This window comes from Dama dama, chromosome 10 (genome assembly GCF_033118175.1).
Source record: "Dama dama isolate Ldn47 chromosome 10, ASM3311817v1, whole genome shotgun sequence".
Taxonomy (NCBI): domain Eukaryota; kingdom Metazoa; phylum Chordata; class Mammalia; order Artiodactyla; family Cervidae; genus Dama; species Dama dama.
The window spans coordinates 40,942,335-40,953,847 of NC_083690.1; the positions used below are offsets into that span (position 1 = coordinate 40,942,335).

The following is an 11,513-nucleotide window of genomic DNA, read 5'->3' on the forward strand; positions in this document are numbered from 1 at the left end:
TTTTGCATACTATGCTTCAATTAAAGAAAATATGATAAAACACAAGCCCGGTGTATGGCTGGTGAGGGACATAGAGATCATATGATGCACATCTGAGGGCCCTCTGGGGAGGCCACCCAGTGCCCCACCCCACCAGCTTCCTAGGTTTGTTGCAACTTGGGTACAAAATTTTTCCCTGAGCTTCTTGGCAGCCAAGACAAAGAGGGAATCCCATTAGTGAGTCAGCTCCTCACTCATTGGAGAGGACAGACGTTTCCCTAACCATGAACCATAGGAGGACCACACCCCGGGGCGTCTTCTGGGGTGGTCTGGCAGCGGGAGGCCCTCCGCTGACAGCTTGAACCCCCTCCTCCTCCGGCAGGATACCGGAAGCTGCTAAAGGACATGGAGGAGGGCCTGATCACGTCGGGGGACTCATTCTACATCCGGCTGAACCTGAACATCTCCAGCCAGCTGGACGCCTGCTCCATGTCCCTGAAGTGCGACGACGTCGTGCACGTCCGTGACACCATGTACCAGGACAAGCATGAGTGGCTGTGTGCGCGCGTCGACCCCTTCACGGACCACGACCTGGACATGGGCACCATCCCCAGCTACAGCCGGTGAGGCCGGGACCGGCGGGGCCGAGGGGGCTCACAGGGGAGCCTTTGCCTGCTGACCGGTGAACCCCCTCCCCGCCACAATTCCCTCTTCCTCTTTGAAGCTCTCTGTGCCCCCAGAAGGGCTTCCCTGGTGGCTCAGTGATCAAGAATCCGCCTGCCAATGGAGGAGATGTGGATTCGATCCCTGGCTTGGGACGATCCCCTGGAGAAAGAAATGGCAACCCACTCTAGTATGCTTGCCTGGAGCATCCCATGGACAGAGAAGCCTGGCGGGCTGCAGTCTATAGGGTCACAAAGAGTCAGGCGTGACTTGGTGACTAAACAACAACTGCCTCTGGAGACGTTGTTTTCTTAAATCCCACTGCTTCACCAAATCCCAGATCACCCCCTTCCCATCCGTGCTGGACACTTAGAGCCTGAATTTGTGCTTCTCCGTCCCCCATCTCCCCAGCATCATTCAGTAATTACACAGCAGCAGCTGCCAAGGGCTGAGCATCATCTTCTCCCTGGTCAGACGTCCCAGGCACCTGTAAATGATCAAGAGACTCCAGCCCTGTTGCCCAGGCCAGCCCTGCAAGGCCGCAAGAGTAGACCCAATTTACAGATGAGGAAACTGAGGCTCAGAGAAGTTAAGCGCCTTTAGCCTGGCACCAGGATGAGTCAGTGGCTGAGAGGGTTCAAGCCCAGATGCTCAGTGCCCAGTCCTCCTTGGGGCTCAGAGCTCACAGCCTGCAGAGAGCCCCCTGCCCCGTCCAGGCCCCTGCTGGCTTCCCCAGGCCCAGCCCCTGAGGCTCTGCCCTCCCCTCGCCTCCCCAGGGCCCAGCAGCTCCTCCTGGTCAAGCTGCAGCGCCTGATGCACCGGGGCAGCCGGGAGGAGGCCGACACGGCCCACCACACGCTGCGAGCCCTCCGGGTAGGTCACCCCACGCCCCGCCGGCGTCACCCTGCCTCCTGGGGCCTTTCTGGAGGGGATCCCGGGCAGGAGCCACCAGTCTGGCTGGGATGATGGGCCACAGGGGACCGGGTTCCTCAGGAAAAGGGGGGCCCCCCAGAAGGAACCCCACGTCCATGCCCTCACCCCGCTGCGGTCTCTGCTGGAACAAGTCCCCAGGCCCTCTCATGCCCTGAGCTCCCGCGTCCGGGACACTTTGATCCACGCCAAGTGCCTTCCCTTGTCTGCCCAGGGTGGGGCTGGGCGGGAGGGGGGACCGTCTCCTGCTCTCAGCAGCCCGCCGCCGGCTCTGACCAGTTGATCACCTGATTTCAGAACACCCTGCAGCCCGAAGAACCGCTCCCCACCACGGACCCCCGGGTCAGTCCCCGCCTCTCACGAGCAAGCTTTCTGTTCGGCCAGCTGCTTCAGGTAAGAGCGCACAGCCCCTGCCGACCTCTCGGCATTGCACGGCTGGCCGCGGCCCTACCCACCCCCTGCCGAGAGGCGGAGGCTGTGTGCCCGGCTGCCCCTCGCGTCTCCTGCCCCGCTTTATCTTCACTCTGATGGGTCGGGGGACTACTCTGTGCCTGTAGGAAGCCGACCACGCGTTCGTAAAAGATGGAGCACAGTTAGGGCTGAAAGAAGCTTGGACATCTGAGCTGTTCAGATATTCATAGAAAAGTCAGGAGAGACAGACCTTCCAGAGATCCCGGTCAATTCAGTCCCTCAGATTCAGCAGTAAATTGATCTCTGAGCATCCCAGTAGGCCATGAGAAAGGGGATTTCCAGCAGATTCTTTAACTCTTACCTGACACCAAAGCGTTTTAGCTCTTTGTGACCAGAAAGAATTTTTCCCTCATACTTGATTCTAAAGTTTTTTTCTTTTTTTGGCAGGGTGGGGCGGGGGGAGGGGGGGGCGTGGATCATTATACTAGGAACAATGAACAACCTATGGGTGGCATATTCCGAAGTGGTCTCACACGAACGTAAGCACCTGTGCAGCCTTTTTCTCTATCGCCGGCCGGCACAGGCCAAGAGTCCTCTTAAGACGTCGTCCGGTGAGGGCGCTCCTGAGTTAGCGCTGTGCTAGTGAGGCCCCGATGGAGCCGGCGTCACTGCACCGCTCCATCCTCGTGTTGGAACATAGGAAACCCAGAGAAATGGGTGACGGTGTGACCCCGAAGCCCAGGTAGAGGTGGACAGGTAGCAGAAAGACACGGAGGTGGAGGGGCGCCCTGGTGAGGTCAGAGTCACCCCGGGAGGCAGGACCACGAGAGACCACGCGTTACTGTGCCCACACATCACACAAGTCCACAACCCTGAGCTTCAGGGGTGACTTGCTCAAAAGCCGGTTAACAGCCGAGCGGGCCTGACAGCCCAGCGCCCTGGGTTTTCCTCCCTGCAGAGGGAGGGCGTGAAGGGATTCGGAGCAGTGCCCGCCACGGGGCGTCCCTTCCCCCCCTCCGGGACTCCATTCTGAGTCGTAGCCGGATGCAGGCACCCCCCCAGAAGACTCGGGGACCCCAGGGAGGGAGGTGATGTCCCTGCACCCGCCCTCCAGGTGGGCCGTCTGTGGGCAGTCCTGCCAGTGGAGGCTCCCAGATACAGGCCTTAGGCAGCCAGAGCACGCCAGGCCCCATAGTGCCTGCGGACCCCCCAGGCGTGGTTGGGATTGTGAGGGGGCTCCCGTGGGGGCCTGCCTGGGACCACGCCAGGAAAGAGGGCGTGGGCATTTATCCACTTACTTGCCCACTGACAGCGTCCCAGACGCCTGCTAGGTGTCCCCTGTCTCCGGGGGGCGGGGTGGGGGGCAGGCCCCAGGGCAGAGCTGGGATCTGAGCGGAGGTCTCCCAAGCTCCGAGGGGTCAGGCCGTCCCCACGCCCTTCCCTCTGTCCCCAGTTCGTCAGCAGGTCTGAGAACAAGTACAAACGGATGAACAGCCACGAGCGGGTGCGAATCGTCTCGGGGAGCCCACGGGGCAGCCTGGCCCGGTCCTCGCTGGATGCCACGAAGCTCCTGACCGAGAAGCAGGAAGGTGTGCCACACATCGGGCAGCCTCGGGGTCTGGGTGGGCCAAGTGGGTCCCCGAGAGCGGGGAGAAGCCGCCCTGCCGTGGCCGGGAGGACCAACAGCCTCCCGGGCATCGTCCAGCCAGGCTCCCTGCCACTGATGCCCCCAAGGTTGGAGCCCAGTCGTTGTTGTTTAGTCTCCAAGCCCTGACTCTCTGCAACCCCAGGGACTGCAGCGCCAGCCTTCCCGGTCCTTCACCATCTCCCAGACTGTGCTCAAACTCATGTCTATTGAGTCAGCGATGCCATCCGACCATCTCATTCTCTGTTGTCCCCTTCTCCTCCTGCCCTCAGTCTTTCCCAGTATCAGGGTTTTTTCCAATGAATCATTTCTTCAAATCAGGTGGCCAAAGTATTGGAGTTTCAGCTTCAGCATCAGTCCTTCCAATGAATATTCAGGACTAATTTCCTTTAGAATTGACTGCTTTGATCTCCTTGCAGTCCAAGGACTCTCAAGAGTCTTCTTGAGAACCACAGTTTGAAAGCATCAACTCTTTGGGGCTCTGCCTTCCTTATGGTCCAACATCTGTACATGATGTGACTACTGAAAAACCATAGCCCAGACACCCGTGTTAATTGGAGCTGTTTGCTACGGAGCCTTTACTTACTGATTCCCCTCTGAGTGCCTCCTGCCACTTATCGTAAAGCCCACAAGAGGCCACTCGGTGTACTGTCCCCCGGAGCAGGCCCTGCTGGTGGGGCCCAGCCCTCCCACCCGCCTCCTGGGGCCAGGCTGGCCCTGGCGCTGATGCTCCCAAGGGCCGGGGCACCTCTGCAGTGCAGCCTCAGTCCAGGGCCCTCCCTGGAGAGCTGAGCACCAGGAGTGTGTTCCAGGCTTGCTGTCTGCCTCCCGCCACCACCGCCCCTCCTGGTCCGTGGGCTGGGCCGACTGTCTGCCTGGCCCAGCGTTGTCACCCCAGCTCCCAAAACAGGGCCCGGCCCCCCGGTCACACCTAAACTCTCCTGGTGGTGGAAGGCCATCCCGGGCCTCGGGCGTCACTGTGTGCACTGCTTTTAAGAACCACCCCCCGATGTCCCTTCCCCAACCCCCAAATGGTTTTCAAGGCTCTGTGGGGCCAGGAGGGCCCCCGGGTGCCCTGGCCCAGCTGTAACCAGCCCTTGCCTGCCCCCTCCCAGAGCTGGACCCAGAGAGCGAGCTGGGCAAGAACCTCAGCCTGATCCCCTACAGCCTGGTGCGCGCCTTCTACTGCGAACGCCGCCGGCCCGTCCTCTTCACGCCCACCATGCTGGCCAAGGCGCTGGTCCAGAAGCTGCTCAACTCCGGGGGCGCGATGGAGTTCACCATGTGCAAGCCGGGTGAGCCCCCGCAGGCAGCCCCGCCCTCCTCCTCCCCACCCTCCTCCCTCCCCTCCTCCTCCCACCCCTCCTCCCACCCCCTCCTCCTCCCACCCCTCCTCCCACCCCCTCCTCTCCACCCTCCTCCCCCTCCTCCTCCCTCCCCTCCTCCCACCCCATCTCCCTCCCCTCCTCCCGCTCCTCCTCCTCCCCACCCTCCTCCCACTCTTCCCCCTCCTCCTCTTCCTCTCTTCCCCTTCTCCTCCTCCCTCCCCTCGTCCCCACCCTCCTCCCCCTCCCCCACCTCCCCCTCCACTCTTCTTCCTCCTCCCCCTCCTCCCCCTACTTTCCCCTCCCCCTCCTCCTGCTCTTCCTCCTCCTGCTCTTCCTCCCACTCTTCTCCTCCTCCCACCCTCCTCCCTCTGCTCCTCCCCACCCTCCTCCCTCCTGTCCCTCCTCCCCTTCCTCCTCTCCTGCTCCCCCTCCCACCCTCCTCCCCCTATTTTCCCCTCCCCCTCCCCTCCATCAAGGGCTCCAGGGCAGCTGGAAGGGTGCAGACAGCTGCCATGGAGAGTGTAAAGTGGGGCCCTGACCTTGCCCTCAGTTCAGAAGGCTCAGGCTCTAAATGTGGCAGAAGGGGACCCAACAGGCAGCTCCATGGAGTCCAGGAAGCAGGGCAGAGCCTGGAGGGGATAGTGGGCCCGAGACCCCCGAGCGGGCCTCAGGACCGGCCTCTCCTCCCGCAGATGTGGTTACCAAAGACGAGTTCCTCAGGAAGCAGAAGATGGAAACCATCATCCACTCACGGGAGAAGAACCCCAACACCTTCGAGTGCGTGGTCCCCGCCCACATCGAGGCCGTGGCAGCCAAGGTGAGGTGGGCTGGAGGCTGGTGGGGTGGAGGGGTGCAGACCTGCTCCCCGCCCTGGCCCGGTGAACCTGGGGGGTGCAGACCTGCTCCCCGCCCTGGCCCGGTGAACCTGGGGGGTGCAGACCTGCTCCCCGCCCTGGCCCGGTGAACCTGGGGGGTGCAGACCTGCTCCCCACCCCCGGCCCGGTGAACCTGGGGGGTGCAGACCTGCTCCCCGCCCTGGCCCGGTGAACCTGGGGGGTGCAGACCCGCTGCCCGCCCTGGCCCGGTGAACCTGGGGGGTGCAGACCTGCTCCCCGCCCTGGCCCGGTGAACCTGGGGGGTGCAGACCTGCTCCCCACCCCCGGCCCGGTGAACCTGGGGGGTGCAGACCTGCTCCCCGCCCTGGCCCGGTGAACCTGGGGGGTGCAGACCTGCTCCCCGCCCTGGCCCGGTGAACCTGGGGGGTGCAGACCTGCTCCCCGCCCTGGCCCGGTGAACCTGGGGGGTGCAGGCCTGCTCCCCGCTGCCCGCCCTGGCCCGGTGAACCTGGGGGGTGCAGACCTGCTCCCCGCCCTGGCCCGGTGAACCTGGGGGGTGCAGACCTGCTCCCCGCCCTGGCCCGGTGAACCTGGGGGGTGCAGACCTGCTCCCCGCTGCCTGCCCTGGCCCGGTGAACCTGGGGGGTGCAGACCTGCTCCCCGCCCTGGCCCGGTGAACCTGGGGGGTGCAGACCTGCTCCCCGCCCTGGCCCGGTGAACCTGGGGGGTGCAGACCTGCTCCCCGCCCTGGCCCGGTGAACCTGGGGGGTGCAGACCCGCTGCCCGCCCTGGCCCGGTGAACCTGGGGGGTGCAGACCCGCTCCCCGCCCTGGCCCGGTGAACCTGGGGGGTGCAGACCTGCTCCCCGCCCTGGCCCGGTGAACCTGGGGGGTGCAGACCTGCTCCCCGCCCTGGCCCGGTGAACCTGGGGGGTGCAGACCCGCTGCCCGCCCTGGCCCGGTGAACCTGGGGGGTGCAGACCTGCTCCCCGCCCTGGCCCGGTGAACCTGGGGGGTGCAGACCTGCTCCCCGCCCTGGCCCGGTGAACCTGGGGGGTGCAGACCTGCTCCCCGCCCTGGCCCGGTGAACCTGGGGGGTGCAGACCTGCTCCCCGCCCTGGCCCGGTGAACCTGGGGGGTGCAGACCTGCTCCCCGCCCTGGCCCGGTGAACCTGGGGGGTGCAGACCTGCTCCCCGCCCTGGCCCGGTGAACCTGGGGGGTGCAGACCTGCTCCCCGCCCTGGCCCGGTGAACCTGGGGGGTGCAGACCCGCTGCCCGCCCTGGCCCGGTGAACCTGGGGGGTGCAGACCTGCTCCCCGCCCTGGCCCGGTGAACCTGGGGGGTGCAGACCTGCTCCCCGCCCTGGCCCGGTGAACCTGGGGGGTGCAGACCTGCTCCCCGCCCTGGCCCGGTGAACCTGGGGGGTGCAGACCTGCTCCCCGCCCTGGCCCGGTGAACCTGGGGGGTGCAGACCCGCTGCCCGCCCTGGCCCGGTGAACCTGGGGGGTGCAGACCTGCTCCCCGCCCTGGCCCGGTGAACCTGGGGGGTGCAGACCTGCTCCCCGCCCTGGCCCGGTGAACCTGGGGGGTGCAGACCTGCTCCCCGCCCTGGCCCGGTGCACCCAGTCCTCGCTGCCTCTGCCACGTGCAGGCTTCTCAAGCCCTGCTCCCCGGCTCTCACAGGCACTTACGTTTGCAACCTCCTTCTATTTCTTTCTTTCTTTCTTTTTTTTAGTAATTTTATCTTCATTTATTGGCTGTGCTGAGTCTTCTGCCTGTGCGGGCTTTCTCTAGCTGTGCTGCTCCAACTTGTCATTGCAATGACTTCTCTTCTTGCAGAGCACAGGCCCTAGGGCACCTGGGCTTCAGTGGTTTCGGTCCCAGGCTCTGGAGCGCAGGCTCATGTGGGATCCTCCCGGACCAGGCATCGAACCCCTTCTTCTGCGCTGGCAGACAGATTCTTTACCTCTGGGCCACCAGGGAAGCCCTCCCCTGTTTTTGGTGGCTTCCTGGTGCTGGTCCTCTGGTCCACGTTGTTCTGGGATGTGTGCGCGCCTGGCTCTGATAACAGAGGCCAGAGGTAGCGAGCGAGCGGGCAACAGGGACCCTGTTCTCCAAACTGGGGAGATGGACCATGAGGAGTGTTCTAGGCAGTGGTGCAGGAAAGCTGTCTATAGGCAGTTTGGAATCTTCTGGACCCGGGCTTCATTACCCTGGCCGGCCCTGAGCACAGAGTTCTTCCTTGATCTGGGTCTGAACAAAGGCGGGGCTCTCGGCCTCTCTGGGGCAGCGACCTGGGGGGCGGCAGGAGCAGGCGTCCAGCCCGGAACTCTCAATTATGCCGTCCAGCCGACGGTCTCTCCCGCACCCTGCCGCCTTGTCACACCGATCAGAGCTCAAGCAGAGCTGTCAGCTAGCCTTTAACAGTTTGTTGGGTATTAAAGTTCAGGGAATTCTGACAGCCTGGGTGGATGGGAAACAGTGGGCAGGGTTGGAACTGAGATCATTTCAGCTGCAAAGGAGATTGCATTCAAGAATCTGTGCTGTTAGAAGTCCAGGAGCGGCTATACTGTCGAGACAGGAGCGGTGGCCGGAAGGGCATGGGGGCCGAGGGATGGCCATCTCTGCTGCTGGACCTGGGGGCTGGTTCCACTGGCACGCTCAGTTTGTGGCAGTCCACTGAACTGCCGACGTAGGAACACGTGCGCTTTTCTGTATTCAGATTCTGTTTCGGTGCAAAGGGGTTTTCAAGTGGCACCTTCAGTAAAAACAGGGACCATCCTTTAGAAACAATGAGCTCCCAGGCCTCAGGAAGTTGTGCCTGAGAACCCCTCCATCCTCGCGGGGCCCTCCAGCCCGCCCCACCCTCCAGGTGTCTGCTACCCCTGTCCTAGTACCACGAGTGCTTCTGGAGGTGGAATAGAGAAGCAGGTGTCCTCCACGCTGACTGATTTTTATTAAGACTCATTCACGCCCCTTGATTCACTCCAGGCTGGGTGCCGGGCTCCACCCAGTGCCCGGCCTTGTGCAGGGGACTCAGGTGTCCAGACAGGTGGGCTTGTCTCTCGGAGGTTGGGTTCCGCTGGTGGCACTCGGGGGCTCTCTCGCCCCATGGAGCCTGGCCCCGCCCCAGGCGCCCAGGTGGGCCGGCAGGGCGGTGGGCCCCCGCTGACCGCCGGCCACTGTACCTGCAGAACAAGCACTGTCTACTGGAGGCGGGGATCAGCTGCACCAGAGACCTGATAAAGTCCCGAATCTACCCCATCGTGCTCTTCGTCCGCGTGTCAGAGAAGAACATCAAGAAGTTCCGGTAGGGCTCTGGGACCCCCGCCCCAGGTCCTCCACTCCCCAAGCTCTGGGGTCCCCAGGAAGGGCTGCTGGCTGTGTCCAGCACACCCCCACCCCACCCCGAACATCGCTTTAGTGTCTGTCCCCAGTCCAGGGGGACATGACCCTAACCCCCAAGATTGAAGACAGTAACACACACACACACACACACCCAGGAGGGTGAGCACCAGGGGCCCCAGGTGCTCTGGGAAGCCAACACCTCTGGAGCAGACCCACCACAGCGAGGCCAGGCCCGGACATGTGTGGGACACCAGGCCGTGTGGGACATGATGTTCAGTGAAATAAGCCAGACACAGAAAGACAGCTGCTGCCACGATTCCACTTGTCCGAGGGCCGTCCGGGAGTCAGATGCACAGAGACGGAAAGTAGAGGGGTGGGTGGGGAGTGATGGTTTAATGCACAGTTTCAGTTTTACATGAAAAAGTTACGGGGATGGAGGAACATCATTGTGAATCACTTACCGCTGCTGAACCATACACTTAAAAATAGTCAAGATGAGAGGTTTTGTTTTCTATGAACTTGATCACAATTAAAAATTAAAATGGACCTGTTTTTTTTTTAAAAAAAGTCCGCACCTCTTAGACTTCCCTAATGAAGAGAATAAAAGGGCACAGTAGAAAGGTGCGGAGCGTGGACACCGTGCAGAAACACGGCCGGGAAGGCGGCGGGGTGGGCTGGGCCGGGGGTGGGCGCCGCCAAGCCACGCCCCGCAGCCTGGCCCACGCCGCGCGCGTCTCTCCCCGCCCGCCCGTCTGCAGGAAGATGCTGCCCCGGCCCGAGACGGAAGACGAGTTCCTGCGCCTGTGCCGGCTGAAGGAGAAGGAGCTGGAGGCACTGCCCTGCCTGTATGCCACGGTGGAGGCTGACATGTGGGGCAGCGTGGAGGAGCTGCTGCGCGTCATCAAGGACAAGATCGCCGAGGAGCAGCGCAAGACCGTCTGGGTGGACGAGGACCAGCTGTGAGGCGGGGCCGCCGCCGCGTCTGAGCAGGACTCGGGGCGGGGTGTCCGGATCCCGAGGGGCGAGAGGCACCCTGCCGCCTCGATGGCCTGGGGCAGGGGCTGCTCTGGCCTCCGGGTTAGGGAGCCCCTCCAGGGAGCCCCGGGGCAGGTGTGTCTCCGGAGGGAGCGGGAAGCCGTCTCCTCTACCCGGCACTGACCTGCTGAGTCGGCCAGCCCGTGCTGGCCTGAGAGGGGAGGCAGGACCCCCAGGAAGGACGCAGAGCCGGTTGGGAGGCCGGCGGCCCCTGGAAGCTGGGACAGCAGTTGAATGTAACGCGTGGAACAGGAGGGCTGCCCGTTGGGCGGGCGCTGAAAGCCAGGTGTCCCCCAGCCCTGGGGACACAGGAGAGGCACATTCCCAGGCAGAAGGGGAGCATGCCGTGCTGTTATTTTTCTTGCATTAAAGTGTCTCCATTTCCTTATTTTCAACCATTTGTTTGATAGTTTGCTTCCCGGGTGGTTCCGCTGGTAAGAAATCCATCTGCGATGCGGGAGACCTGGGTTCCATCCCTGGGTTGGGAATATCCCCCAGAGAAGGGACCGTCTACCCGCTCCAGTATTCTGGCCTGGAGAACTCCATGGACTGTATAGTTCATGGGATCCCAAAGAGTCGGACACAACTGAGCGACTTTCACTTCCACTTTGAAGGACTTTCAGCTCTTGCAGCCTTCCTAGCTGCAAACCACCCCCAGCAAGCTCAGTTCAGGCCCCAAGTCATGTGCAGGGTGCAGTTTTCCCAGGACACACCTGATTTACACCTGGGTTTGAGGTTAATAACTGATAGCACCCTCCGACTAAGATGTGTTCTGATTTGGACGATGCCATCATACCTGGGATGGGCCCCTCTTTCACGGGCTGCCTAGAAGGTCTCACTCTCCACACCCCTAAGTCTGACATGTCTGAGCAGGCGCACGCACACAGCAAGAGCCAGCAGGCAGTGCTTCCTCCAGAACGAGCCCCAGAACCAGGTTGGATGTGCCGGGTCTGGAGAGACCATGATCCCAGTGGTCCCGCCGAGATTATCTAGGGCTAGATGAGCCGTGTGAGGAGATGGGGAGCTGGAGGGTCTTCCCCTTCTATCTTGTTAGAGCTCTACGAGAAACAGTAAATTTTCCCCGAGCCCGGGCAATCATGTTTCCACTTAGAAACCATTGCCTCCTCGTAATACTTAGAGCCAACGGGGACAGACGTGACTGGAAAAGAGTCCCGGAGTCAAAGGCCCGCTGATTTATTTATATTTACTTATTTAACTGCAGAATTCTCAGGCTTGTGCAGGATAATCAAAGCGGCAGCTTGCATATAATTGGGGATGGTGGGGGGGGTGTGGACAAAGGGGGTGAAGACAGGCCACGCTTGAAATACCTTGAGAGAA

General features: G+C 62.4%; 1 protein-coding gene across 4 annotated transcripts in view; it reads left to right on the top strand.

The window, feature by feature from the left end:
* The window catches only part of CARD11 (caspase recruitment domain family member 11), a 106,460-nt gene extending 95,890 nt beyond the window's left edge, over nucleotides 1-10,570 (top strand). For all 4 annotated transcript variants that reach the window (XM_061153770.1, XM_061153771.1, XM_061153769.1 and 1 more), the window contains exons 18-25: nucleotides 362-602; nucleotides 1,419-1,515; nucleotides 1,870-1,965; nucleotides 3,437-3,572; nucleotides 4,744-4,923; nucleotides 5,649-5,773; nucleotides 8,987-9,102; nucleotides 9,899-10,570. In XM_061153770.1, the coding sequence (XP_061009753.1) occupies nucleotides 362-602; nucleotides 1,419-1,515; nucleotides 1,870-1,965; nucleotides 3,437-3,572; nucleotides 4,744-4,923; nucleotides 5,649-5,773; nucleotides 8,987-9,102; nucleotides 9,899-10,103 (1,196 nt within the window). In that variant the 3' untranslated portion in view covers nucleotides 10,104-10,570. The remainder of the gene's footprint in view (nucleotides 1-361; nucleotides 603-1,418; nucleotides 1,516-1,869; nucleotides 1,966-3,436; nucleotides 3,573-4,743; nucleotides 4,924-5,648; nucleotides 5,774-8,986; nucleotides 9,103-9,898) is intronic.
* The last annotated feature ends 943 nt before the right edge of the window (nucleotides 10,571-11,513 follow it).